Source organism: Pseudophryne corroboree, chromosome 3, assembly GCF_028390025.1.
Source record: "Pseudophryne corroboree isolate aPseCor3 chromosome 3, aPseCor3.hap2, whole genome shotgun sequence".
NCBI classification, from domain to species: domain Eukaryota; kingdom Metazoa; phylum Chordata; class Amphibia; order Anura; family Myobatrachidae; genus Pseudophryne; species Pseudophryne corroboree.
The window spans coordinates 128759594-128786775 of NC_086446.1; the positions used below are offsets into that span (position 1 = coordinate 128759594).

At 47.1% G+C, this 27182-nt stretch overlaps 1 protein-coding gene across 2 annotated transcripts in view; it reads left to right on the top strand.

The window, feature by feature from the left end:
* Positions 1–27182, top strand: part of FTSJ3 (FtsJ RNA 2'-O-methyltransferase 3) — a 282573-nt gene that overhangs the window by 156531 nt on the left and 98860 nt on the right. For both annotated transcript variants that reach the window (XM_063958469.1, XM_063958468.1), the window contains exons 14-15: positions 15279–15472; positions 15711–15828. In XM_063958469.1, the coding sequence (XP_063814539.1) occupies positions 15279–15472; positions 15711–15828 (312 nt within the window). The remainder of the gene's footprint in view (positions 1–15278; positions 15473–15710; positions 15829–27182) is intronic.

Here is a 27182-nt window from a genome sequence, read left to right on the forward strand (position 1 = left end):
TGACCTCACTGACGCTGATGTTTCAGATGGGGAAGGGAAGTCATCCGTGGATGTCTCTGATTTGATTGAGGCGATACGGCTCATTCTTCAAGTGTCTGATGATTTTGAGCCTGAAACTGTCTCCAAGAAACCGGATAGATTTAAGCGTTAGAAGGTGGTTAAACAGGTTTACCCTATTCTAAACACCTGGTTGACATACGTCAGGAATCCTAGGAAAATCCACAGGAGTGGTGGTACAGGTGCGTCTGGCTCAGAGAGGCAAGGGGTACTATTCACTGCTGTTTCTAGTCCCGAAACCAAACGGGTCCTCGTGGCCCATTCTCAATCTGAATTCCTTGAACAAGCATGTGTGGGTCTCCAAGTGTCTTATGGAAACGCTGCGTTCTATTGTTCTGGCCTTGGAGCCTGGGGACTATATGGTCTCCCTGGACATACAGGATGCCTACCTGAATATCCCTATTGTGGTATCTCATCAACAGTACCTGCGGTTTGCGGTGGACAACCTTCATTACCAATTTCGGGCGTTACCCTTTGGTTTGATAACGGCTCCCCGAGTTTTCACCAAAGTAATGGCGGTCGTGACGGCTACACTCCGCCGTCAAGGGGTCAGGATCACACCGCACTTGGACGATTTGTTGATCCTGGCAAATTCCCCAGAACTTCTCCTGTGTCATCTCGATCTGATGGTCCAGTGCATGACAGCCCACGGGTGGCTGATCAACTGGAAGAAATCCTTCCTGCTTCCTGCTCGGAGCATGGTACACATGGGAGCGTTATTGGACACTCACAACCATTGGTTGTCCCTGTCTCAGGAGAAAGTCCTGAAGCTTTAGGACAGGAATCGATGCTTCCTATCTCGTCCGCAAGTGTAGATACATTCGGCAATGCAAGTGCTAGGTCTCATGGTGTCGGCTTTCAACATGGTGGAGTATTCTCAGTTCCACACTCGCCTTCTGCATAAGTTATTTCTGACCAAGTGGGAAGGCCTGCCTCACCGGATATGATCTCACATGATCTCATTGTCTCCGGAGGTCCGCCTGTCACTGAGCTGTTGTCTGCAGGGCTATCAATTGACCAGGGGCCGCCCATTCTGGATATCCGACTGGGTCCTCCTGACAACGGATGCCAGTCTGAGAGGTTGGGGTGCGGTGTTGCAACAACACTCTCTACAGGGTCGGTGGACCGAGGAGGAGTCTCTACTCCCGATAAATATTCTGGAACTGCGGGCAGTGTTCAATGCGTTGACAATGGCCCAGCATCTCATTCAGTACTGACCTGTTCAGGGGCAATCCGACAACGCCACCACGGTGGCGTACATAAATCATCAAGGCGACACTCGTAGCCGCATGGCAATGAGGGAAGGTTCAAGGATTCTTCAGTGGGCAGAACGGTATCTGCCGACTATATCAGTAGTGTTCATTGCGGGCGTTCTGAACTGGATGGCGTACTATCTCAGTCGTCAGGACGTGCACGCCGGAGAATGGAGCCTACATCCAGAGGTGTTTCAACTTCTTGTGGACAAGTGGGACCTCCCTGATGTGGACCTGATGGCGTCTTGATACAATCACAAGGTTCCGGTCTTCGGAGCAAGGACAAGGGATCCACAAGCAGCGTTCATGGATGCCCTTTTAATCCCGTGGAACTTTCGGCTGCCGTGTCACTCCTGCCCAGAGTATTACGGAAGTTCAAGCAAGAAGGAGGAAACCTGCTTCTAGTTGCCCCAGCATGGCCCAGATGGCACTGGTTCTCCGATCTACAGGGCCTATCGTTGGATCATCCCCTTCTACTTCCACAATGACCAGACCTCCTTGTTCAGCGCCCTTGTGTTTACCAGGATTTTGCCCGTCTGGCTTTGACGGCATGGCTCTTGTAGCTTCCGTCCTGAGGGCCAAGGGTTTTTCTGAGGCAGTCACTCAAACTATGTTGAAGGCCCGTAAGCCAGCTTCTGCTCGGATTTACCATAGGGTCTGTAATGCTTACTTTACTTGGAGTGCGTCTCACAATCATGACGTTTTCAAGTTTAGTGCGGCCAAACTATTGGCCTTTCTACAACAAGGTCTGGACTTGGGCCTGCGTCTGACCTCCCTTAATGTGCATCTCTCTGCCTTGTCTGTTTGGTTTCAGAGAAAGATCGCTACTCTACCTGATGTCCATACATTCATTCAGGGTGTGTTGAGGATTCAGCCTCCTTATGTGCCACCTGTGGCCCCTTGGGATCTGTCGGTGGGCTTGGAGGCCTTACAAGAGTCTCCGTTTCAGCCTCTTACCTCTGCTAACCTTAAGTGGCTTTCCCTTAAGGTGTTGTTTTTGCTGGCTATTGCTTCAGTAGAAGGGTCTCGGACTTGGGTGCCTTATCCTATAAGTCTCCCTATTTGATTTTTCACCCCGTGACCGGCGGTGCTTCGAACTCGCCCTAGTTATCTACCCAAGGTGGTGTCTGCAGGGTGCCCAAACTTTTGCAGACGCCATTTTTTTTTTCTATTCTTTTGAAAGTGTAAATGATGGAAATAGAATCAAACTTTTTTTGACATGTTATAAGAATGTCTAATCTGTAATTTGATGCCTTTTGGAGATTTTTCCATCTTTCCTTGGCTTCTTTTTACACATTAAAATGATTTTTTGCCTGGGGTGCCCAAACTTTCAAACCCCACTGTATATCATCTTTCCAACCCGGCACTCCAACAGGGCAGCTGAACCCTCTTTCCAATACTTGCTTGTGTGGCCTCCTGGTGTAAGGCAGCCCCATGTACAGTAGAAAGGAACAAGGCGGCACTCCCAGACTTATAGAAAAGTAAACTTTAATGCACAAACATCAGTGCAACATTTCAACGTTTCGGGGAATGATACCCCATCATCAGGATAACTCGTGAGAAGAACAGTCAACAAATTTATACTTACAAAATCCCGCACCCTTCACAGGTGAGGCCCTGCTGGAAAGTACTGGATACGTGAGTGTGCATGCCAACTGCGGGTAAGTCGACATATCTTTCTTCCGCAGCTGCACAGACCAGGAAATTATATCCTACACTGCAATCCCTTCGAGCCGCAAGGTTTAAACGCGAGTCCAAGGGTTCCTTCACTTTCTTTAGAGGACGTTGAGGAAAATACAGAAAACCTGCACCGTCAGGTTCCCAGGGACGGATTTCGAATTCTGCCTTTTCAAACCCTTGGGTTTGTCGGTGGATCTCACTGCCTGGGGATCAGGTAGGTGTGAGCGCTAAAGAGATATCAGTTAAACATCTGGGCGATATCCTGCCTAGACCTATGGAAACGATTATGTTGTCCAGGGGTGCAGGCTGGTGTTTCTAGTACTCCCGCCTCACAGATTATTTCTAGCTTCTTGGACAGAAAGTATGCTACTGCTGGAAGCTATTCAAACATTTGCCAAACAGCTGTCATTGTTCCTTTTCCACCTCACCTACAACACGAAGGTTATTACTCAAACCTGTTTGTGGTACCGAAACCGGACGGCTTGGTAATGCCAATATTAGACCTAAAAACATTGAACCCTACTTGAGGGAATTTAAATTCAAGATGGAGTCTCTGAGAGCGGTGATCTCAGGTCTGGTGGATGGGGGAATTCCTAGTATCCCTGGATATCAAGGATGCGTACCTTCACATTCCGATCTGGCCACCTCACCAGGCTTATCTAAGATTTGAGCTGCTGGACTGTCACTATCAGTTCCAGGCACTGCCATTTGGCCTCTCCACAACACCGAGTGTGTTCCCCTAGATCATGGCAGAGATGATGCTACTTCTCCGCAGACAGGGAGTGAACATAATTCCATATCTGGATGATCTGCTAAAAGCATCTTCCAGGGAGAAGCTGTTAGAGTATTGCTCTCTTAACTCGCCTACTCCAGGATCTGGGGTGGATCCTGAACCTTCCAAAGTCACATTTGGAGCTGACAGAAAGCGTTGGTGATCCAATCTATGGTCTGGAATGTCCTGAAGGTAGCCCGGGTATCGGTTCGTCAGTGCATGCGCCTTCTGGGAAAGATGGTAGCCTCCTACGAGGCTTTACAGTACGGAAGATTCCAATCACGGTTCTTCTAACTGGCTCTCCTGGACAAATGGTCGGGATCACATCTTCACCGAAAGTCAGAAATTTCACTCTGGAGGCTGCAAACTTCTCACCTACTCGAGGACAGCAGGTTTGGGATTCAAAATTGGATTCTTCTAACCACGGATGCAAGTCTCGGAGGTTGGGAAGCAGTCGCCCAAGTGGAGGACTTCCAAGGAAAGTGGTCAAATCAGGAAGTTCTCCTTCCTGTAAACATTCTGGAACTAAGGGCCATATACAACGGTCTTCTACAAGCGGCATGTCTTCTGAAAGATCAAGCCATTCAAGTTCAGTCGGACAACGTCTGGGTGGTGCCCTACATAAACAGGCCAGGCGGAATGAAGAGCAGAGCTGCAATGTCAGAGGTAAAGAGAATCCTCCTCTGGGCAGATAGACACGCGCTGGCGATGCCAGCAATCTTCATTCCGGGAGTGGACATATGGAAGCAGACTTCCTCAGCAGACGCGATCTCCATCCAGGAGATTGGGGCCTCTATCCGGAGTTATTCGCAGAGGTAAAAAGCCGATGGGGTGTACCTCAGATAGACATGATGGCCTCTCGCCTCAACAAGAAGCTTCAGAGGTACTGTTCCAGGTCAAGAGACCCACAGGCATCGGCGGTGGACGCACTGGTAACTCCGTGGGTGTCCCAGTCAGTGTATGTGTTTCCTCCACTTCCACTCATCCCAAGGATTCTCAAACTAATCAAAAGAACAAGAGTTCTTCGCGAGGACCTTAAACAGGGGCCGTTCGCTTATCAAGACTTACCACGGCTATGATTGACAGCATGGAGGTTGAACGCCAGATCTTAGCTCGGAAAGGCATTCCGAAAAAGGTCATTCCTACAGGCTAGGAAGGGAGTAACGTCAAAACATTACCATCGGATTTGGTAAAAAGTATGTGTCTTGGTGTGAATCCAAGAAGTTTCCTACGGTGAAGTTTCATCTAGGACGTTTTCTCCTCTTTCTGCAAGCAGTTGTAGATGTGGACCTACGCTTGGGCTCCATAAACGTCCAGATTTCGTCCCTGTCCATTTTCTTCCAGAAACAATTTGCTGCCCTGCCTGAGGTTCAGACATTCTTGAAAGGAGTTCTGCACATCCAACCACCCCTTGTGCCTCCTACGGCACCATGGGATCTTAATGTGGTGTTGCAGTCCCTGAAATAGTTTGGTTTGAACCTTTGCAGGAGGTTGACGTAAAGTTTCTTACTTGGAAGGCTGTCACTGGGGGCATTGTCGCACAAGAGCCCTTACTTGATTTTCCATGATGATAGAGCGGAGCTCAGAATGCGTCAGCGATTTCTTCCAAAGGTTGTGTTGACTTTTCATATCAACCGACCTACTGTGGTGCCAGTAGCTACTGACACCTTGATTACTAAAAGTCCTTGGATGTTGTGAGGGCTTTGAAAATATATGTGAAGAGAACTTCTCGTCACAGAAAGTCGGACGCTCTGTGTGTCCTTTATGATCCCAACTAGGTTGGTTGTCCTGCCTCTAAGCAGACCATTTCTCACTGGATCAGGTTTTCTATCCAGCATGCTTATTCTACGGCAGGCTTGCCGTGTCGAAAACCTGTTAAGGCCCACTCTACTCGTAAAGTGGGTTCTTCCTGGGTGGCTGCTCGGTGTTTCTCAGCTTTAAAGCTTTGCCGAGCAGCTACTTGGTCAGGGTCGAACACATTTGCTAAGTTTTACCAGTTCGATACTAAGTTCTACAAGTTCGATACTTTGGCCTCTGAGGACCTAAAGTTTGGTTAGTCTGTTCTTCAGGGGCCTCAGCACTCTCCCTCCCGTACTGGGAGCTTTGGTACATCCCCATGGTACTAAATGGAACCCCGGCATCCTCTAGGAGGTAAGAGAAAGTAGGATTTTAATTACCTACCGGTAAATCCTTTTCTCGTCCGTAGAGGATGCTGGGCGCCCGCCCAGTGCTTTGTTTACCTGCATTGTTGCTTGTTTAAGTGTTGGTTCAGCTGTTGCTGTTCCTATTTCATGCTGGTTAGCAGGGTTGCTTCTAGTTCCTGCTAGTTAGTTGTATGCTGGTTAACATGATTTCTTCATGTTTCATGCTGGTTGGCATGGTTTCTTCATGTTGCATGCTGGTTGGCATGGTTTCTTCATGTTGCATGCTGGTTGGCATGGTTTCTTCATGTTGCATGCTGGTCAGCATGGTTTCTTCATGTTGCATGCTGGTCAGCATGGTTTTTCAATTTGGTGTGATTCTCATCATTATCTGTGTATTTCTCCGGCCGGGTCCACAGGTTATCCACAGGATAACAATGGGATATGATGGAGCGATAGCGGATTGGCACCAAACGATCACAAGCTTTCAGTCCTCCCAGGATGCAACGGGCCCGTCCATATATCCCCCATCCACCGGCTCAGGCAAATCAGTTTTTCGGTTTTGTGCGGCAGGAGCCGGACCATGGTCAGAGGGCTGCTGTTTTTGGCAGCCCTAAGTTTTTTCTTATTTTATTTTTTATAGTCTTACTATGTTTTTGAGTGATCTTTCGTAACAGTGTCTTTTATACGCATATTGGAAAGAGTCGCTCCAACAACTCTCCGCCGGGTCGCAACAACGCTTACCCACGGTAAAAGTGCTGTCTCGGCGGGCGTCTGTGTCTGCTATACTAGCAGGTTCAGCAAACGTTACCAGACTGTGGTCGGAACACGGGGTGAAGGTAAGGCATCGGTTCCGCTTAGAAGGGGAATACGGACACAGCCGCACTGGTTTGGGAGGAGACTACCAAACAATAGCTGGCGCGCAGCCACCAAGGGTGCCCCAGCGCTAGGCCTTAGGGATCATAAGGCACCAGGAATAGTATGAGGCTGCGATCCCTAGTTTGATGTCAGCGGTGAGGAGTCAGACGCTCTCCTGGTCGCCCCTCCCCCCAGTTCATGACCAGCTTCCGTCTGTGTCTCGCCATGAACTGTTGCCTCACTTCCGCCTCAGACGCTTCCACGAGGGGTCTTGGTCGCAGCATAGGCCGCTGCGTCTGTGTTCACTAAAACGTTACCGCGAGGATACCCGGTTGCAGTACAGGCGTCTGTGTGACCGGAGTGTCTGTTACACAGTGCGTCTGTGTTCACTTAAAGTTCCTGGAGCGACAGTGTACACTAGTAGCGTCTGGATCCACTCAGCGTTCGCTAACGTATTGATCGATCTTTGAAGTGAGGGGAGTCTCCCTGTATCCCACTCTACTGAGTATGGGTTATACAGCACTACATTTCTATCTAGTTTGGTTAGTATGATTAGTCAAGTTTAGCGCCCATTGCATACGAGTCTGTGGTTTTCTTCGCATTGCATCTGAATACGTTAAGATTTGTATTGAACAGAATGCAGTAATATGTACTCCTACATACTTTGAAATGTGTTTGTAGTTGATAATATGCTCATATGACTAATATATAACATGTGACTGACTGCTAGTGTGATTGCTGACTTTATATATGTTTGTCAGTGGTTTCTTCTGAGCCTCAATGCTGGTGCATAGATAGGGTCAGATTGAGATCACTTTAAATGGTAAAGTGATTACAGTCACAAATTGTGTAGTACACTGTGGAAGTGCTGATTGTTTATCATGTCTAAGAGCGGCAAAAGTGACGAGGTTACACGGACCGTAACACCAACACTCGTATCATCATGTTTGTCCTGCAAAACTGTATTATCGTCTCAGGATCTGGTACAGGATGGTTTATCTGCAAATCGTTTTGCTTTTCAGCAGATTACAAGGCAGATCACTGTTCAGCGTCGGGTAGATCCACCTTGGACAATGTTTGCACAGACCTTGTCCAGTATAGCTGAACGGGTAATTCCTACAGCTTCAATACCAGGAGTAGGGTAAACTATTAACCCATACATGCAGCTCCCTTCCTACGGTATATACCCAGCAGCTTCTCCAATGAAACAAGCTGATAAACCGAGTGTAAATAATTCATCAAATTCACATGCTACACCGGATGATACATCAGATGATGATAGCTCTATCTACTCTGCTTCAGCATACGAAGAACAGGTAGAAGGTATCAGCTCAGTGAATGTAGCTGAGAGCAATGAAGGCTGTTCTTTCCTTAGAGGATTCAGCAGAGCCGGTGTTAAAAACTATGGCACCTGTGTTTAAACGTCCCAAAACAGTTATGATAGAGTTTCCAGGATCAGATCAGCTAACGGAAATCATGGAGGTAGCTTGGGCTACACCCAATAGAAAATACAGAATTCCAAGAAAATGGGATTCCAATTATCCTTTTCCAACTGGTGACTGTTTAAAAAGGGAAGTGCCTCCTAAAGTAGATACGCATGTCATTCGATTAGTGCGAAAATCTATATTGCCTTTACAGTCAACGTCATTAGATGATGTCACAGACAGAAGAGTGGATGGATTTTTGAAAACCATATTTTCTCTGTCGGGGGCAGTCATAAGGCCCACTATGGCTTCAGCTTGGATGGCAAAAGCAGTAGCTGAATGGGCTGAGGTACTGGAAGACGGGCTTTCAGCACCTTCTAGTGAGCAAGAATCCCATATAGCTCACATGAAACAGGCTGCAGTATTCTTGGAAAAAGCGGCAATAGATATGGGTACTATTGCTTCTAATGCATCAGCTCATAGAGCAGTTTAGTTACGTACATGGAAAGCTGATTTTAGAATCAAAAAAGGTTCTGGAATCTTTGCCTTTTGCTGGGAATATTCTGTTTGGTAAGGAATTGACAAATATTCTGGAAGCAGAATCCAAGAAAGTCAGGTTTCCTGCCACATAGAACACTAGGCCTAAGGGTCCGGTTTTTTGGCCATTTCGGTCGCAAGGAAAAGCAAAAGGAAAAAGTGAACGTAAGCAGCCCCAATACAATACGTTTGGTAAGGCAAAGAAGCATTGGGCCACCAGAGGGCCAGCTTCCAAACCAGAAGATAAGCCATCGGCCTGTTGGTGCGGGCCTCCGCCTGGGGGACCCCAGGGTAAGGGGCCGACTTCTTCATTTTGCACAAATATGGCAGCAGTCTACAACAGATTCCTGGGTGCAAGAGGCGATAACTCTTGGTTATGTTTTCCCTTTCAAGAAGCAGCCTCCTCGAAGGTTATTCTGCTACAGCACATCTCGGGTAGAGGCGAAGGCCAGAGCCCTGCAAGAAGCAGTTCAGAAATTGCTTCAGTCAGGAGTAATTATTCCAGTACCCCCTGCACAACGGGGACAGGGTTTTTACTCCAACCTGTGTTTGGTTCAGAAGCCATATGGGTAATTTCAGCCCATTCTCATCTCAAAATGCTAAACATATACATTTTGGTACTGTGGTTCCACATGGAGACGTTATGCTCCATAGTTCTGGCCATGGAACCAGGGGATTATTTGGTATCCCTGGATATACAGGATGCTTACCTACATGTTCCTATAGCACTGTCTCATCAGTGTTATCTCAGGTTCGCCATCCTCCAGCAGCATTTTCAGTTCTCAACCCTTTGGGTTAGCTACAGCCCCCAGAGTATTTACCAAAATTATGGTTGTTATAGCAGCTTATCTCCGCAAGTAGGGGATAAGAATTTTTCCATACCTCGACGACCTTTTAATCCTGGCACAATCCCAGGAATTGCTCCTGGGCCATCTCCAACAGACAATAACTTGTCTACAGGAGCACGGATGGCTCATAAATTGGGCAAAGTCACCTCTGATCCCGTCACAACAGATGATTCACTTGGGGGCTGTATTGGATTCAAGTCTGCAGAGAATATTTTTACCTTGGAACAAGATATTCAAGGTGCAGTTAAGGACTCGGGAGTTGTTACACAGTCAAACAATATCAATTCATGCAGCAATGCGAATGATGGGTTTGATGGTGTCAACATTCGACATGGTGGAGTATGCACAATTCCACTCAAGACCTCTGCAGTGTCTGATTCTGGCCAGATGGAATGGAGTACATCAGACAATAAAGAAACAGACCATAGTACTTTCAGAAAAGGTAAAAAGGTTATTAGCCTGGTGGCTACAGACATCCCATCTAGACAAGGGGAGACCCTTTTGGATTTCCGATTGGGAGGTCCTGACAGCAGATGCCAGTCTTCAGGGCTGGGGAGCAGTGTCCGGAAAATTATGGTTCCAGGGACAATGGACCAAAGAAGAAAGTTGCCTGCCAATAAACCTGTTGGAACTTCGGGCCATATTCATGGCACTGCTTCAGGCAAAGGAGACACTGCAAGGAAAACCAGTCCAGATCCGCTTGGACAATGCAACGGCAGTAGCGTACCTCAAACATCAGGGCGGACCCGCAGCCTAAAAGCAATGAAGGAGGTAAGTCACATACTAAAGTGGGCAGTACTCCATCTTCCAGCATTTTTCCGCACTGTTTGTTCCAGGAGTCCTAAACTGGGAAGCGGACTTTCTCAGTTGACACACCATTCAAGCAAGCGAATGGTCTCTACACCCGGAAGTATTTCAGACTCTGGTAGACAAGTGGGGTTTGCCAGAGATAGATCTCATGGCATCCCATCTGAACAACAAAGTGCCAGCATACGGGTCAAGAACAAAGCATCCCGGAGTGATCTTTGTGGACGCCTTGTCAGTGAAATGGGACTTTTATCTGGCATATCTGTTTCCTCCAATCATCCTGCTACCCAGGGTGGTGAGGAAAATATAACAAGCAAAGGGTGCCGTGATTCTAATAGCTCCGGCTTGGCCCAGAAGGCATTGGTACATAGATCTGCTGAGGATGTCGATGGATGCTCCAATTCTGCTCCCTCAGCGTCCAGATCTGCTGATGCAGCGTCCTTGTTATCACATGCATCTGGATCGACTGTCATTGACGGTGTGGCTCTTGAAACCTCTATCCTGAAGTCAAGAGGATTCTCACAACAGGCAATTCAAACTATGCTCAGAGCAAGGTAACCTTCCTCAGCTCGCATTTATCACAGAATATGGCAGGCCTATATTCATTGGTGCAGTGAAAGAAATATAGACCCAAAATCTTTCCAAGTTTCCAGGGTCTTAGATTTCCTTCAAGCATGAATAGATAAGTGTTTGAAGGTGGCTTCCTTGAGAGTGCAAGTATCCGCATTAACTGTATGATTCCAAAAGAAAATTGCCAATATACAGGATGTGCATACTTTTTTCCAGGGAATGCTGTGCATTCAACCGCCTTTTGTTCCTACTACAGTGCCTTGGGACTTAAGTTTTAGTTATCAAAGCTCTTCAACTTGCTCCGTTTGAACCACTTAATAAAGTGGATCTTAAATGGTTGACAGCTAAAGTTCTCTTTCTACTGACCATGGCATCAGCTAGAAGTTTCAGATTTAGGAGCGCTGTCATGTAAATCTCCTTTTCTGATTTTTTTTTTTACCCAGATAAAGCAGTTCTCAGAACTAGGTCTGGGTATCTTCCTAAGGTGGTATCTAAATTCTACCTTAATGAAGAAATTGTAATCCCGGCTTTTCAGGTATCGGGACTTTCTGCGGGAGAAGCGTCGCTGGACGTAGTCCGGGCATTAAGGATCTACGTGGATCGTACCAGTGCCATCAGAAAGACAGATTCTCTTTTAATTCTCTACGGATTTCACAAGAGAGGATGGCCTGCTACTAAACAGACGCTAGCAAGATGGCTTTAAATGACTATTTCAGAAGCATATTCTCGAGCTGATCTCCCTGTTCCGGCTAATGTCTCTGCTCACTCTACACGTAAGATAGGTCCTTCATGGGCAGCACAACATGGTGCTTCAGCAGAACAGATATGTAAGGCAGCCACATGGTCTTCCATTAACACATTCATTAGACATTATACCTTGGATACTTTTGCCTTTCATGGTGCTGAATTCGGACGTAAGGTTCTCCTGTCCAATCAGGAGCGTCCCCACCACTAAAAATTGCTTTGGGAAATCCCATTGTTATCCTGTGGACCCAGCCGGAGAAATATACGTTATGGTAAGAACTTACCGTTGATAACTGTATTGCTCCTATGTCCACAGGAATCCCACCCTGACTCACCTGATTTGGGGATCTTTCTACTCATTAAACCTCTTCCTTCTTGTAAGGAAGGGTGTGCATGTGTGCTCTTCTCGCCTGAATACATGATGCTCCTGCCTATTTGCTTTGGAATCCAACTAATTCGCCTGAGCCAGTGGGCAGGAATATATGGATGGGCCCGTTGCTTCCTGGGATGACTGAAAGCTTGTGATCATATCCCATTGTTATCCTGTGGACATAGTAGAAATACCGTTTATCAACTGTAAGTTCTTACCATAAGAGTATTTCCTACTCTTGAAGTATGTCTGTCTCCTCGGGCACAGTTTCTAGACTGAGTCTGGTAGGAGGGGCATAGAGGGAGGAGTCAGCCCACACTATTAAACTCTTCAAGTGCCTATGGCTCCCAAAGGACACTGGCGCTCTTTCCCCTACAGAATCCTCTTCAAACTCCTCATTGTCATGTGCATTGTCATGTCTCCAACTCCCACTGCTCCTACATATCCAACCTCCTCTCCATACACCCTCCCTCCTTCCCCCTGCCAGTTGACTAATGACTGACAACATTCTCCCCTCTGGCGACCACATCTTACTCCAGAATCCAAAATTTCTCCCGTGCTGCCCCCCCACCATTGGCATTGTCTTCTTCTTTCAATCAGACTGTCCCCCAGCATGCACTGCTTCAAGCAGGTGCTGCAAACCTGCCTGTTCATAAAAGCTTATCTGCCAGCCACTTAACCATGTCACCCTCCAATTATCCCACTCCTGCTTCCTGATCTTTGCTCCCTTTACATTGGCTCATTCCTTATGTCTTCCCTTTAGACGGTAAGATCCAGGGCCCTCCTCCCTCCTGCTCTCATTACCTACATCTCTTGCATATCAGCTACACTATACACCTGCTCTTTAGACTGTCTGCACACGGACTCCACTCCTTCTTTGTCTTGACGTCCTAGACTCGTTATCTGTGGCCACGCTAACAGGCACAGATTTCAGCTCACACTGTATCTTTCCATTGCACTCTGTATTGAGAGTTGTGCTATTTGTCACTTGTCAACTATTGCACTGTACTGTTTCTCATACGTCCTAGAGGATGCTGGGGTCCACTTCATGACCATGCGGCATAGACGGTTCCGCAGGAGCAATGGGCACTCTTAAGACTTTTCAGTGGGTGTGAACTGGCTCCTCCCTCTATGCCTCTCCTCCAGACCTCAGTTTTAGAAATGTGCCCAGGCAGACTGGATGCACTCTGAGGAGCTCTACTGAGTTTCTCTGAAAGAGTTACAACAAGAAGCTTCAGAAGTGTTGTTCCAGATCGAGAGACCCTCAAGCAATAGCAGTGGATGCACTAGTGGCCGGTCGGTATATGTCTTCCCTCCACTTCCGCTGATCCCAGAAGTGCTCAGGATCACAAGAACAACAAGAGTTCGAGCAATCTTCATTGCCCCAGACTGGCCAAGGAGGGCTTGGTATCCAGATCTTCAGGAGTTGCTCATAGAAGATCTTCGGCCTCTTCCTCTTCATGAGGACCTGCTGCAGCAGGGGCCATGCGTGTATCAAGACTTACCACGGCCACGTTTGACGGCATGGCTTTTGAGCGCCGGATCCTAGCCCAAAAGGGTATTCCCAAGGAAGTCATACCCACCTTTATTCAGGCCAGGAAAGGAGTAACGTCGAAACATTACCACCGTATTTGGAGAAAATATGTGTCTTGGTGTGAATCCAAGAAGGCTCCTGCGGAAGAGTTTCAGTTGGGACGTTTTCTCCATTTTCTTCAGGCTGGTGTGGAGGTGGGCCTCCGATTGGGATCAATCAAGGTCCAGATTTTGGCCTTGTCCGTGTTCTTCCAGAAACAATTGGCCTCTCTTCCAGAGGTCCAGACCTTCATGAAAGGGGTTCTGCACATCCAGCCTCCATTTGTACCTCCGGTGGCAACATGGGACCTTAATGTGTTGTTGCAGTTCCTTCAGTCGGATTGGTTTGAGCCTCTACAAAAGATACAGTTGAAGTTTCTCACTTGGAAAGTGGTCATGCTTTTGGCTTTGGCATCCGCACGGCGGGTGTTTGAATTGGGGGCCTTGTCCCACAAGAGCCCTTACCTGATCTTCCATGAAGATAGGGCAGAGCTGCGAACTCGTCAACATTTTCTTCCAAAGGTGGTTTCATCTTTCCACATAAACCAACCTATTGTGGTGCCAGTAGTTACTGACACGTTCACTGAGTCAAAGTCTCTAGATGTGGTTAGAGCTTTGAAGTTTTATGTCGCTAGAACATCTGGAATACGGAAAACAGAGTCCTTGTTTGTCCTGTATGCTCCCAACAAGATTGGGTGTCCTGCTTCCCAGCAGACTATTGCGCGTTGGATCAGAGGTACAATTCAGCACGCTCATACTACGGCTGGATTGCCATTACCGACGTCGGTGAAGGCCCACTCCACTAGGAGGGTGGGCTCATCCTGGGCGGCTGCCCGGGGGGTCTCGGCATTGCAACTTTGCCGAAACAGCTACTTGGTCGGGGTCAAACACATTTGCAAAAATCTACTGGTTTGACACCATGGCCGAAGAAGAGACCTCAAGTTCGGTCAATTGGTGCTGCAGGGTCATCCGCACTCTCCCGCCCGTACTGGAGCTTTGGTATAAACCCCATGGTCATGAAGTGGACCCCAGCATCCTCTAGGATGTATGAGAAAACAGGATTTTAATACCTACCGGTAAATCCTTTTCTCCTAGTCCGTAGAGGATGCTGGGCGCCCATCCCAGTGCGTACTTGACCTGCAGTTTAGTTATTAGAGGTACACAAGTTGTGTTATCTTAGTTTCAGCTTGTTGCTGCAATTAGTTCATGCCTGTTGGCGTGTGATATGTTGAATGCTATGTGTGCGGCATGGTTGGAGTGTGAGTTGGTAGGTATCTCACCACTAGTATTAAAGTAAATCCTTTCATCGACATGTCCGTCTCCCTCGGCACAGTTCCTATAACTGAGGCCTGGAGGAGGGGCATAGAGAGAGGAGCCAGTTCATACCCATTGAAAAGTCTTAAGAGTGCCCATGGCTCCAGCGGAACCGTCTATACCCCATGGTCATGAAGTGGACCCCGGCATCCTCTACGGAGAAAAGGATTTACCGGTAGGTATTAAAATCCTATTTTTACGCTCTGTTCGGCGCTGTGGTCCACTTGTGGCTCCCTAGAAATTAAGTTTCACAGTGGTAGTAACAGTAACAAAGTAAAAGTAGGTGATGCTTCATTTTGTGTTTTATCATTATTACTTTCCACTCTCTCAGCTATTACAGACACTGGTCCATGGGGACATGTCCGTTGCAGACGCCCTTGTATCTGACCATCCGCATAGCGATGGAGATATCTTCCTCTCCGATAACGAGAGCATGGAAGACGATGAAATATCGCTCGCCAGTGACCTGGATGAGGAGGACATGTATGAACTGAGAGAACAGGAAAAGAAGTTGCAGCGTAAAAGGCAAGCTGGGCCGATATCTTTATCTCCTGTTTCTCTTGACACTTCTTATCCAGGGTGAGGTATATGAAAGATTGGAGAGAGATAAAGTACAAAACAGCTCCTATCCTTTTTCAAAATGGCCGGTAACATAACAGAAGCTGATTGGTTGGTTCTTTATCTCTCCAAGATTTAATACATGGTCCCCCAAAGTCTTTAAAAATGATCATGTCTCTCTCTCTTTCTCTCTCTCTCTCTCCAGGGATCCAGTATCTGTTCCGAGCGCACCCACTGATGAGGAGGTGTCCAACCCTCTGCTATTAACCCTGGAAGAAAAATCAGAGCGTGAACAAATAGATAAGAATCTGTGGTTTGGAAAGGTAAGTCCAATGATACATGTCTGCTTGTGTGCTGCCTTATGCATACCTGTAGCTGTTTGTTACGCTGTCAGTGGTGTGACAGACAGCAGAGAGTAATTCATCGTACCACTCTGTAAATATCTCATTTTGGGGTTGCAAGATGAAGCAAATAAATTCTAAAAGAATAGTCTCCAACAGGGCCACAGTCACTAACCAGCACTATAATATTATCAAGTAAACTACTTTCAAATGGACTTTAGATTTATTGGGGGCAATTAATTTCAGCATGAGTTTGGTAAGGGATGAGTGCCTGGAGCTAATCGGTTGCCCTGCATTGAAGTCAGGAGATGTAGTTCACCGCGTCTAATTCCTGCGGCTTAGTCATAGAAAACTCACACGGTAACACAGCGACTAGCTCTAAAGAACTAGTTAAGTTGGATTTCTGCTGCGGGGTACACTGGGCTCCACAAGGAGTAACATCGGGGTGTAGAGTAGGATCTTGATCCGAGGCACCAACAGGCTCAAAGCTTTTACTGTTCCCAAAATGCATAGCGCCACCTCCTCTATAACCCCGCCTCCATGCACAGGAGCTCAGTTTTGTTTGTAGTTGGTGCCTTGCAAGTCATCAGGCAGTCAACAGGGGGGCTGCTCCTGCAGCCCTAAGAAAAGCTTATTTCAGAAGAAAAGAAAGACTTCAAGGTCTGCAGCAGTGACTAGATGTCAGAGGCATCCCCTGCTGCAGCTCCATCACCCCCTAGTTGCGCTGTATACTCCCGTGCCCTGGTTGCCGGGTAATTACAGCGGAGGCTCCGGTGTTCTCAGTTAATCACACACTCATCGCTGTGCTCCGGCATCGCGTGGCCGCATACAAGGGGAGGTAAGGGGTCTCTTGGCCCGCTGTAATCGCGATCCGGCACGACCGGTGGGAGGCGGGCTGCGCGCGCTGGCGTGGACACTGTAAGGAGCAGACGCTCCACTAGCCACCAGGACACTGGGTACAGGTTGGTTTTCTTCAAAAAACATTTGTTTACAGCCTGCAGCGCCTGGTGGGGAAGCCAGCAAGGGGGATAAGGCTTTCACCTGTAGTTCCTCCCCCAGCCCCGGGCGCCATTTAGGCAAATGTTCCCGCCCTGGAGCTGCATATCTCTCTCCCTCACTCCTTGTCAGCCACCATTTCACGGAGCTGCGCTGTTCCTGGGACTGCTGGGGCAAATCCTCCTCTGTAAAGCCGCCTGCACCTCAGCGCTGTGCATTTTACAGGACACTTAAGTATTCTACCTGTCAATGGACAGTGTTGGTTAAGAAAAAGTGCATACAGTCAGGGTTGGGCAGTACACATACCCTGTGATATACATCCAGTTTTTACTGTGTTTTGCTATATCTACTGTTCTCTCTCTCTCTCTCTCTCTCTCTCTCTCTCTCTCTCTCTCTATATATATATCTATATATATCTATCTATATATCTAGACGTAAGCAGCTGCCTAGAGGGTTTCGAATAGCCAACATTCCTACATTAGGAAGAAATAACCCCACATTCTGTAGTAGATGGTGTGGGGTGCTCAATAAATGTTCACTTGATCTTATGGCAATCGTTATCGAGGAGGTAGGTCTAGAACTCAAAAAGATCAAGATTGATATTGAGACCACTAATATTACAGCGCTTACCCACGGAGACGCAGAACCCAGCCATTTCCTAAGGAATTTGGGTCCTCTGTTTCCACCTCTGATGCGGAATATACCGAAGGGCCCGCAGATTCAGCTAATTTTTTAGAGGCCGGACCCGACAATACCACTGGACCCGGCAAATACCTCAGAAGCGGCACCGACCGCACACGAGGAGGGGTGGTGGTCAAGCGAAGAGGCCGACAGAAACGCAAGTGAACACCGTTTTCAATTTGTCTAGCAAACAACTTAATGAGGCTGAAATCAAACTTTTATCTCGAGGGTTAACCTTTGTTCCAGTATGTAAAACGCAACCATTCCACAAACTAGTTGACCAATATAAATTTGGGAGGTCCATGCGGCTTCGAGAATACTTTGCTGATAAATCAACAGCCGGGGAGAAGTCTAGATTCCGAGGGAAATCCAACTTTGAACCCCCATCCTCTAATTCGAGCATTAAAACATTCTTAAGACTAGTCCAATATGATATTGAGAAAGACAAAGCACCTAAGGTGTATGACAACTTGACCCCTCCTGAACGGCTGGCCCTCAAAGCACTTAAAGACAACCCCCTTATAGTTATCCGCCCAGCAGATAAAGGAGGAGCGGTCGTAGTCCAAGATTGGGCTGACTACGACCAAGAGATTTCACGCCAATTAGCTGACCTTAAAACATACAGGCCACTCGACTGCAACCCTATGGCTAAAATTAAGAACAAGATTGATTCCATTATCAAATTCGGTCATGAGCAGGGGTGGATCAGTGATGATCTTAAAAATTTTCTGAAGGTTGACTACCCTAACTGCCCGATATTATACACACTCCCGAAAGTACATAAAACTTTGGTCCATCCTCCCGGGAGGCCGATAATAGCAGCTGAGGGCTCACTATTGCAACCACTGGCTATCCTAGTGGATAGTATTTTACAACCACTTGTATTAAAAACTGGTAGCTATTTAAAGGACACCGGTGACTTTCTGACCCAGTTACATGAGATTAAGATCGAAGATGAAAATTTGTATTTGGCAACCCTTGATGTATGTTCTTTATATACAGTGATTCCGCACCAGTCAGGGCTTGACACTTAAGAAAAGTTTGTTGGGAGTTACAAACCTTGAATTTCCTATTGAATTCATATTAGAACTTACTGAATTAGTACTAACCCAAAACCACTTTCTGTACAAAGATAAGTACTTTATGCAAACCGCGGGTACTGCGATGGGGTCCAATTTGGCCCCGGCTTACGCCAATCTCTTTATGGCAGACTATGAAAACACATATTTATTACCTATTTATGGCCAAAAGATTGTTTTCTATAGTAGATTTATAGACGATATATTCCTACTATGGCGAGGCACTGAACTCGAATTTAACACCATGGTCAATGATTTAAATACACTAGAAAGCCCCATTCGTCTGACCCACACAATTTCAGCTACTGAAATCAATTTTCTTGACGTTACAGTTATTAGAACAGATGTTGGCTTTATTTCTACCGTATTCCGTAAACCCACGGATCGCACCCTGTTACAGGCAGATAGTTTTCATCCGCCTGCATTAAAAGAAAGTCTACCTATTTCACAATATCTAAGAATCATGCGTATTAACTCTGAACCTAACCGTAGACCTATACAATGTTCAGAGGTCACCTCTAGATTTTTAAGTCGAGGGTACTCACCTAGAACATTAGCTAAATGCTTCAATAGAGCGACGCAGATCTTCTTGGGTAATCAGAGTAAGTCTAACAAAAGTGTGGACCGCATGATTTTTCCCACACAGTTTGACAATACGACCACCATTCGGAAATCATTACGAAAACATTGGCCGATTGTAGCCTCTGATGCTGGGCTTCAGTTTTCTAAAATGAAAACACCAATGGTGGCCTATCGTAGAGGCGCTAATCTTAGACAACTATTGATGCGCCCCACCATGTTCCCTAAAAAAGAATTGACTCCATTTCAAGTGATGCAATCAAAACCAGGCAGCTACTCGTGTGGTAGTTGCACCACATGTAGGTCAATGTTGACCGGTCCCATTTTTTACCACCCACATTCTGGCAAGGTGATCAAGCTAAGATACCATTTGCATTGTCGACTAGACCATGTAATTTATATCCTTAAATGTCCGTGTGGACTTATTTATGTTGGTCTGACGACACGACCATTTCGGGACCGGATGGCCAATCACCGATCCTCTATTCACGCTGCATTAACCACAGGCAAAACTGATAAACCGGTAGCCAGGCATTTTTTGGCTGCAAAACACCAAGTCGCCAGTTTGAAATGCAAATTAATAGATTGGATTCCTCCATGCCCGACTGGTGGCGACCGTTCCCTGCTGTTGAAGAGACGCGAAAGTTATTGGATACACCGGTTGGACACGGTCGCACCCAGAGGGCTTAACGAATCCAATCCATTTAATGTTTTTTCTTTATCATCCACTAGGGGTCACTGGAGTACTCTTGGGATATGGACGGGCTTCCGTAGGAACAGCACTGAATATTTAAATTTAGAACACTCCACCCCTCCATATCCCCGAGTACCTCTCAGTGTTTTTTCTGTGCTCGAAGTAGTAACAGCTATGTGGCTCAGGTCACAATTACTTTGAAGAATTTTATTTTTATTTTTATATTTTTCTATACACCCCTTTCCCCCTTCCAAAAGGCAGGGTCAGGGATAGTACAGCTGCTGATAGCAGCAGGGGCGTGTCGGGCCTCTCTGAAAGAGCTCCCTCACAGCCACACACAGCCTCCTGCACAGGCTGGCCGGCGCTTGTTCAGAAGCCCCGTCGGAGCCTCCTCACAAGCTGCAGGATAAAGGTATGTGAACGGGGCGGTCAGCTCCCGCTGCCGCCCCGAGGTGTGGGGACATTGATAGCAACCGCCCGCTTAGACGCCCGCCGCTGCTCTCTCCACTTAGCCGCCCGCCGCTGCTCTCCCGCCGCTGCTATCCCCACTCAGCCGCCCTCCCCACATGGCGACGGCCTCAGGTGATCTTCCGCAACAACGGCTCCGGGCACCGCTGCTCTGCCGCTCACAGGGCACCGGCCGCCGCAGCTCTCCCGCTCACGGAGCAGGCCGCCGCCACTGCTCCGGGTCCCACCGCTGTTTGACGCGCTGCTCACCCGGGCTCACAGATCCGCTCGGCGATACCCGCTGGGGCCCCACACGCTGCGCTGCCGCTGCTCTGATCTGAAAGAGCATGCAGCCATTACCACAGGCGGAGGGGGGGGGCAATAAATAAGGGGGCAATAGAGCGGCATAAGAAATACTGCAGCACCAGCAGATGCTAGGCTGCAGGGATATTTGCAGGGTTATAATCAGTGAAAGTTTGTAACCAGCACTGTGATTATATGTATAAGCATGGCATGGGGGCCATTTTAACCATGCTTCCTGTGTCTTCCTGCTGTGATTCCAGAACGTTCCTGTCCTACATCTCTACTCCACCGGAGGCGCAGGGGTGTTAGTGGGAATTTGGGATCACATTTCATAGTACTGGCCACGTGTACTGCACTTGGCCAGATATATATATATATATATATATATATATATATATATATATATATATATATATACACAGAGACACCTTACTGCTATTTTGCTGAGTCGTGCAAGTGTCTGTTATTGTGTATTGTATTGTCTGTCGCCATAATGAGTAAGGCACCAGCAAAAACTAAAAAGCATAATTGCAAAGTCTGTAACAGTGTGTTACCGGATGGATCTACCACATGTACAGTATGTTTTGTGAATTCGGTTCAGAATACCATTTCTGCTCCTGTTTTACAACCAATGTCCTCACCGGACCCTCCGTGGGGTATGTTAGTAAATGTACTAGATAGGTTACAATCAGAATTGACCGCCGCTCGTCAGGAGCGGGAAACGGCAAGATCTGAGTCTAGGGTGAGACCGCCAGAACTACCGGAGGCGTCTCAGCCTTGCGTAAGGTCCAAATCCATTTTGGGTAAACGGGATAAATTTCATATGTCTTATGAATTTCCAGTGTCTGCTATGTTGCATTCTGACGATTCCATGCCAGAACAAGATGAGGGTGAGGAGGGCGAAGTGGAGTCAGATGGCGAGGATTTTAACAGTTCCGGCATTGATGATCTCATCAGAGCGGTACGTCAGTCTCTGAAGTTTACTGAAACTGAGGAGCCTCTCACAAATGATCAGGTCGTATTTACTAAACGACAAAAAACTCCAATAAGTTTTCCTGTGTCGGAATCTCTTAATCAGATGTTAGTAGAAACACGACAGAATCCAGATAAACGGTTTTCTATACCTCGCAGATTTAAGTCTAGTTACCCGTTTCCAGACTCGGTAACATGTACATGGGAGAATCCACCAATAGTTGATTCTTCAGTGTCAAAGCTTACCAAGAAATTAACCATACCAGTGCCAGCAGCTACTACGCTTAAAGACCCTTCAGATCGAAATAGATAGAAACTATGCTAAAATCCATGTATGTAGCAGCAGGTGTGATGCTAAGACCTGGATTGGTTGGCATTTGGGTCACTAAGGCACTCATAATATGGCTTACAGAACTCAAATCTGCTTTACATGACGAAAACCTGATAATTCTTGTAAATCAAATGATTGAGGCTGTAGAGTATCTCTGTACAGCGTCTACTGACGTCTGTCAGCTCACTTCTCGTATTTCATCGTCGCTAGTTACGACACGAAGAGCACTCTGGCTGCGTGCTTATCATGCGGAGGCAGAGGTCAAACGAGGTATAGAGGCGTTGCCTTATGATGGCAAGAAGTTGTTTGGTCCTGAATTGGACGCATGGATTGCTGAGGCTACGGGAGGTAAGTCTGTTTTCTTACCATTGCCTCCACCGGTATCAAGAAGAAGGTACGCTGGACCTTCGTTCAAATCCTTTAGACCTCAGCCCTTTCAAGGACGTGGCAGAGGATCAGCCACGCCTGCTAGACGTGGTCGCGGACGTGGTTTCCAACAAACCAACACAACTCGCCAGGACGCTAAGGTTACCCACAAGCCAGTGGCATGACGGGCTACCAGCCCATCTCGGTTCTCCGATTGTGGGAGCACGCCTTCAGACGTTCCATTTGGCGTGGTTCCACACATCCGCGGATGGGTGGATCCGCAATTTAGTGTTAAAAGGTTACAAAATAGAGTTCGACTGTCTTCCGCCTCTGCGGTTTTTCAAGACAGGATTGCCTCTGTCGGACGACAAGAGGAGGGTTCTGCAAATTGCCATTCAGTCTCTACTGGATTTGGCAGTTTTGATTCCGGTCCCTGTACACCAACAGGGTCAGGGTTATTATTCAAGTCTGTTTGTGGTACCGAAGCCGGATGGCTCAGTCAGACCAATATTGAACTTAAAGGGTCTCAATCAGTACGTAACTTACTACAGATTCAAAATGGAGTCTCTGCGTTCGGTGATTGCGGGTTTAGAGCCAAAGGAATTTATGATTGCGCTAGACCTCAAGGATGCGTTCTTACACATTCCAATTTGGCAACCTCATCAGAAATTCTTACGGTTTGCAATACGCCAGAACCATTACCAGTTTCAGGCACTACCGTTTGGCCTGTCATCAGCGCCTCGGGTATTCACCAAAGTGATGTCTGTGATGATAGCTCATCTCAGATCCCTGGGAGTGACAATAGTTCCGTATTTAGACGATCTGCTCATCAAAGCTCCGTCTCAACAGATGCTTCTCCAACATGCGCTGCTAACGTACGATGTACTGGTTCACCACGGTTGGATTGTCAACTTCAAGAAATCACATCTCATTCCGTCTCAACGCCTTCAATTCCTAGGTATGATTCTCGATACGGTCAATCAAAGAATTTACCTACCACAGCAGAAAGTACAAATTCTACGCCATCTAGTACAATTAGTGATCAAGCCACGCACAGTGTCTGTACACTTGTGCATTCGCCTCTTAGGCACAATGGTGGCATCTTTCGAAGCGCTTCAGTTCGGAAGATTTCACTCGCGTCCATTTCAACTGAATGTGCTCGCCCAGTGGTCGGGCTCGCATCTGCAGATTCACCACAGGGTGAGGTTGTCGCCAAGGGCAAGAGTATCTCTGCTCTGGTGGCTCAAGGAACACAATTTAACCGCAGGAAGACGGTTCGGAGGCTGGAATTGGATAATTCTAACTACGGACGCCAGTCTCAGAGGTTGGGGAGCGGTAATTCAAAATTGTCAGCTCCAGGGTCTCTGGGCGGATCACGAAAAATTGCTGTCTATAAATGTCCTGGAACTCCGCGCAATTTACAATGCGCTACGACAAGCAGTGCACATGCTTCGCTCTCAGCCTGTCCAAGTGCAGTCAGACAATGCGACGGCGGTCGCATACATCAACAAACAAGGAGGAACGAGAAGCCGCATGGCAATGCGGGAAGTAGCTCGTATCCTCAATTGGGCGGAATGCCACCAGGTGATATTGTCAGCGGTGTTCATTCCGGGAGTGGACAACTGGGAAGCGGATTATCTCAGTCGTCGGGATTTTCATCCAGGCGAATGGGCATTAAATCCAGAAGTGTTTCACATGTTGGTTCAGAGATGGGGTTATCCTCAGGTGGACCTGATGGCGTCTCGACACAATCACCAAACGTTCCAGTATGTGTCCAGAACAAGAGATCCAAAGGCAGTGGCGGTGGATGCTCTCACTGTCGCGTGGCCGTACAGTCTTGTGTATCTGTTTCCACCATTTCCGTTGCTCCCTCTGGTGCTAAAACGGATCAAAAGAGAGTCTGTCACAGTCATACTAGTGGCGCCTCATTGGCCTCGGAGAGCTTGGTTCTCGGATCTCCGAGGACTACTCGCAGACGATCCTTGGCCGCTCCCACTGCGTCCAGACCTGTTACAACAGGGTCCGTTCCTTTACCCCGATTTAGCGCGGCTGCGTTTGACGGGGTGGCTGTTGAGACCGCCCTCTTAAGAAGAGAGGGCATTCCAGATTCGGTTATACCAACCATGTTACGAGCTAGGAAGCCGGTTACGGCAGCTCATTATTACAGAATATGGCGTGCCTATATAGGTTGGTGTGAAGCTCGGAAGTTTCCGACATCATCTTTCAAGTTATCCCGCCTTTTGTTATTTCTACAAACAGGGTTAGATGGAGGACTGCGTTTATCTACACTAAAGGTGCAGGTATCTGCTTTGTCAATTTACTTTCAAAGACGATTGGCTCTATTGCCGTCTATACGCACTTTTCTCCAAGGTGTCCTCAGAGTACAGCCTCCATTCATTCCACCTACAGCGCCATGGGACTTGAATCTGGTTTTAGAGTTCTTACAGTCTTCATATTTTGAACCCTTACAGCAAGTGGATATAAAGTTTCTCACTTGGAAAACAATTTTTCTTCTAGCCTTAGCTTCGGCAAGGCGTGTTTCGGATTTGGGTGCCTTGTCATGCAAGTCACCATATTTGGTGTTTCATGATGACGGAGCGGAACTTCGGACGAATCCCGCTTTCTTACCAAAGGTAGTGTCATCTTTTCACATCAATCAACCAATAGTAGTTCCTGTGTTGACAGCACATTCTGGAACTCTGGATGTGGTACGCGCATTACGCGTTTATGTATCCCGAACGTCTTCAGTTCGTAAGACGGATACGTTGTTTGTTCTCTATGATGCTGCCAAGATGGGTTGGCCAGCGTCTAAACAAACCTTATCCAGATGGATAAAACTGACCATACGTCAGGCTTACCTTCATGCTAGGTTACAACCGCCTACGTCAGTAACCGCTCATTCCACACGTTCTGTGGGAACTTCATGGGCAGCTGGTCGGGGAGCTTCTACGACGCAGCTTTGCCGTGCGGCTACATGGTCTTCAGTGCACACGTTTGTGCGCTTTTACAAGTTTGATACGTTTGCGGCATCAGCATCTAGCTTTGGCCGCCTAGTGTCACAAGTGCCAAACAGCTCTCCCGCCCACGGGGGAAGCTTTGGTACGTCCCAAGAGTACTCCAGTGACCCCTAGTGGATGAAAAAGAAAATAGGATTTTGGTACTTACCAGGTAAATCCTTTTCTTTGAATCCATAGGGGGCACTGGACGCCCACCCAGAGCAGTTTTACCTAGTTGTGGTGAGTTCTGAGGATCTTATGGTAACACACTTTCACCGACTGGTTCAAATTACAAGTTACAACGTTATGTGTCAACTTCGTTATTGTCCGTTATGTTATATGTAATACTCCATTGTCAACCTCTCTATAGTTCCTGTTCGGCTCAGTAAAAAACACTGAGAGGTACTCGGGGATATGGAGGGGTGGAGTGTTCTAAATTTAAATATTCAGTGCTGTTCCTACGGAAGCCCGTCCATATCCCAAGAGTACTCCAGTGCCCCCTATGGATTCAAAGAAAAGGATTTACCTGGTAAGTACCAAAATCCTATTTTTGTAATGATTCTCTTTCGGGACAATTAATCGCCCATAAAGCGACAGTTGACACTGGGCTAGCACTTAGAACAGAGTGTATATCTCCCAGTTAAAGTTATGCAGTATGTATATCTTTAAGTTAAGGTGATGTATCATATTAACAGATGAAGTTATTTAAAATGTGAACCAATTTCATGTCTATGATGTTATGTAATATATGAATTAAGTGCATTCATATGTGGCCCAGTTACATAAGGTACCAGCAGTCCCGATAATATACTAGAAATAGTCCTATATTGTGCGCTTTGTCTGTATGGACTCCCTCCCAGGCCTAGGCGTCTGATTATGGTTAATCCCTCATCTTGTCAAGTTGTCATACTATACCATTGAAGATTTTATTTACCTATTCTTTTCAGTGAATGTATATTAGCTACGCTATATAATCGAATATTTTCTTCAGTGAATGTATATTAGCCATGCTTTCCCCTATGTGGACACATTAGTACACTTTATTTCATCTAGGATTCCCCCCCTAAAAACATATTTAGAATGTTTGTCTTTTATGGCACTGGCTACCCATGTACAGCCTTTTTGAGTAATATGGATGGTGGAACCTTGATTTAAGTTCACCTGCTGAGCAGCCTGATATGCACAGTTTATCGGGAACACACCCGTGTCATTTCCGGTTGGGTGGAACGCATTTCCGGTAGATGGAACGCAAGCCACCCGTGTCCGGGTAATACAGTACCCGAGACACGGTGGGCTGTTCAGTAAGCGCGGCACAAGGTGGCTCGGTTTTGCGGGCTGCAGGTGTGCCACCGTGTAGGGCGGCGCTGGGTGCGCTGGGGAGCCTGCATAGTGGCCCGCGTATCGCGGGTTGTTTTTGCCGGTTGCACACGGCACTTCCGGCCCGGGATACTTAAATAGCAGTCCCAGTGCTGTCAATTGGCATACAGCACAGGGACGACCTGCTCCTCCTCACATTATTGTAAGTGCTAAAACACTTTGTACTCCTTATGTGTAATTGAGCATTGATTTGGGTTGTCTCTAGATGCATATTTGTTGTTGTTTATACAGCACGTCCCGTTCCTTCGTGGCCCTGTAGCTGCATCATGGTAGCAGTATCTGTGTGATCAGGTATGTCTTGATTGATACGCTATGAGTATTGGAGAGTGATCTATATAGATTGCTATTATAACTTATCGTTGTACTTATTTATAGATTTATATCAAGCATTGTCTGTATCCTTGGCCCTCATGGTGGTGTCCAGATGTGCTATTCTCTTGTGCTATATTAATATGATGATGAATTGATCCTAGGTGAGCCTTATATACTATAGGGTGTATTGGTGGTAACTCTAA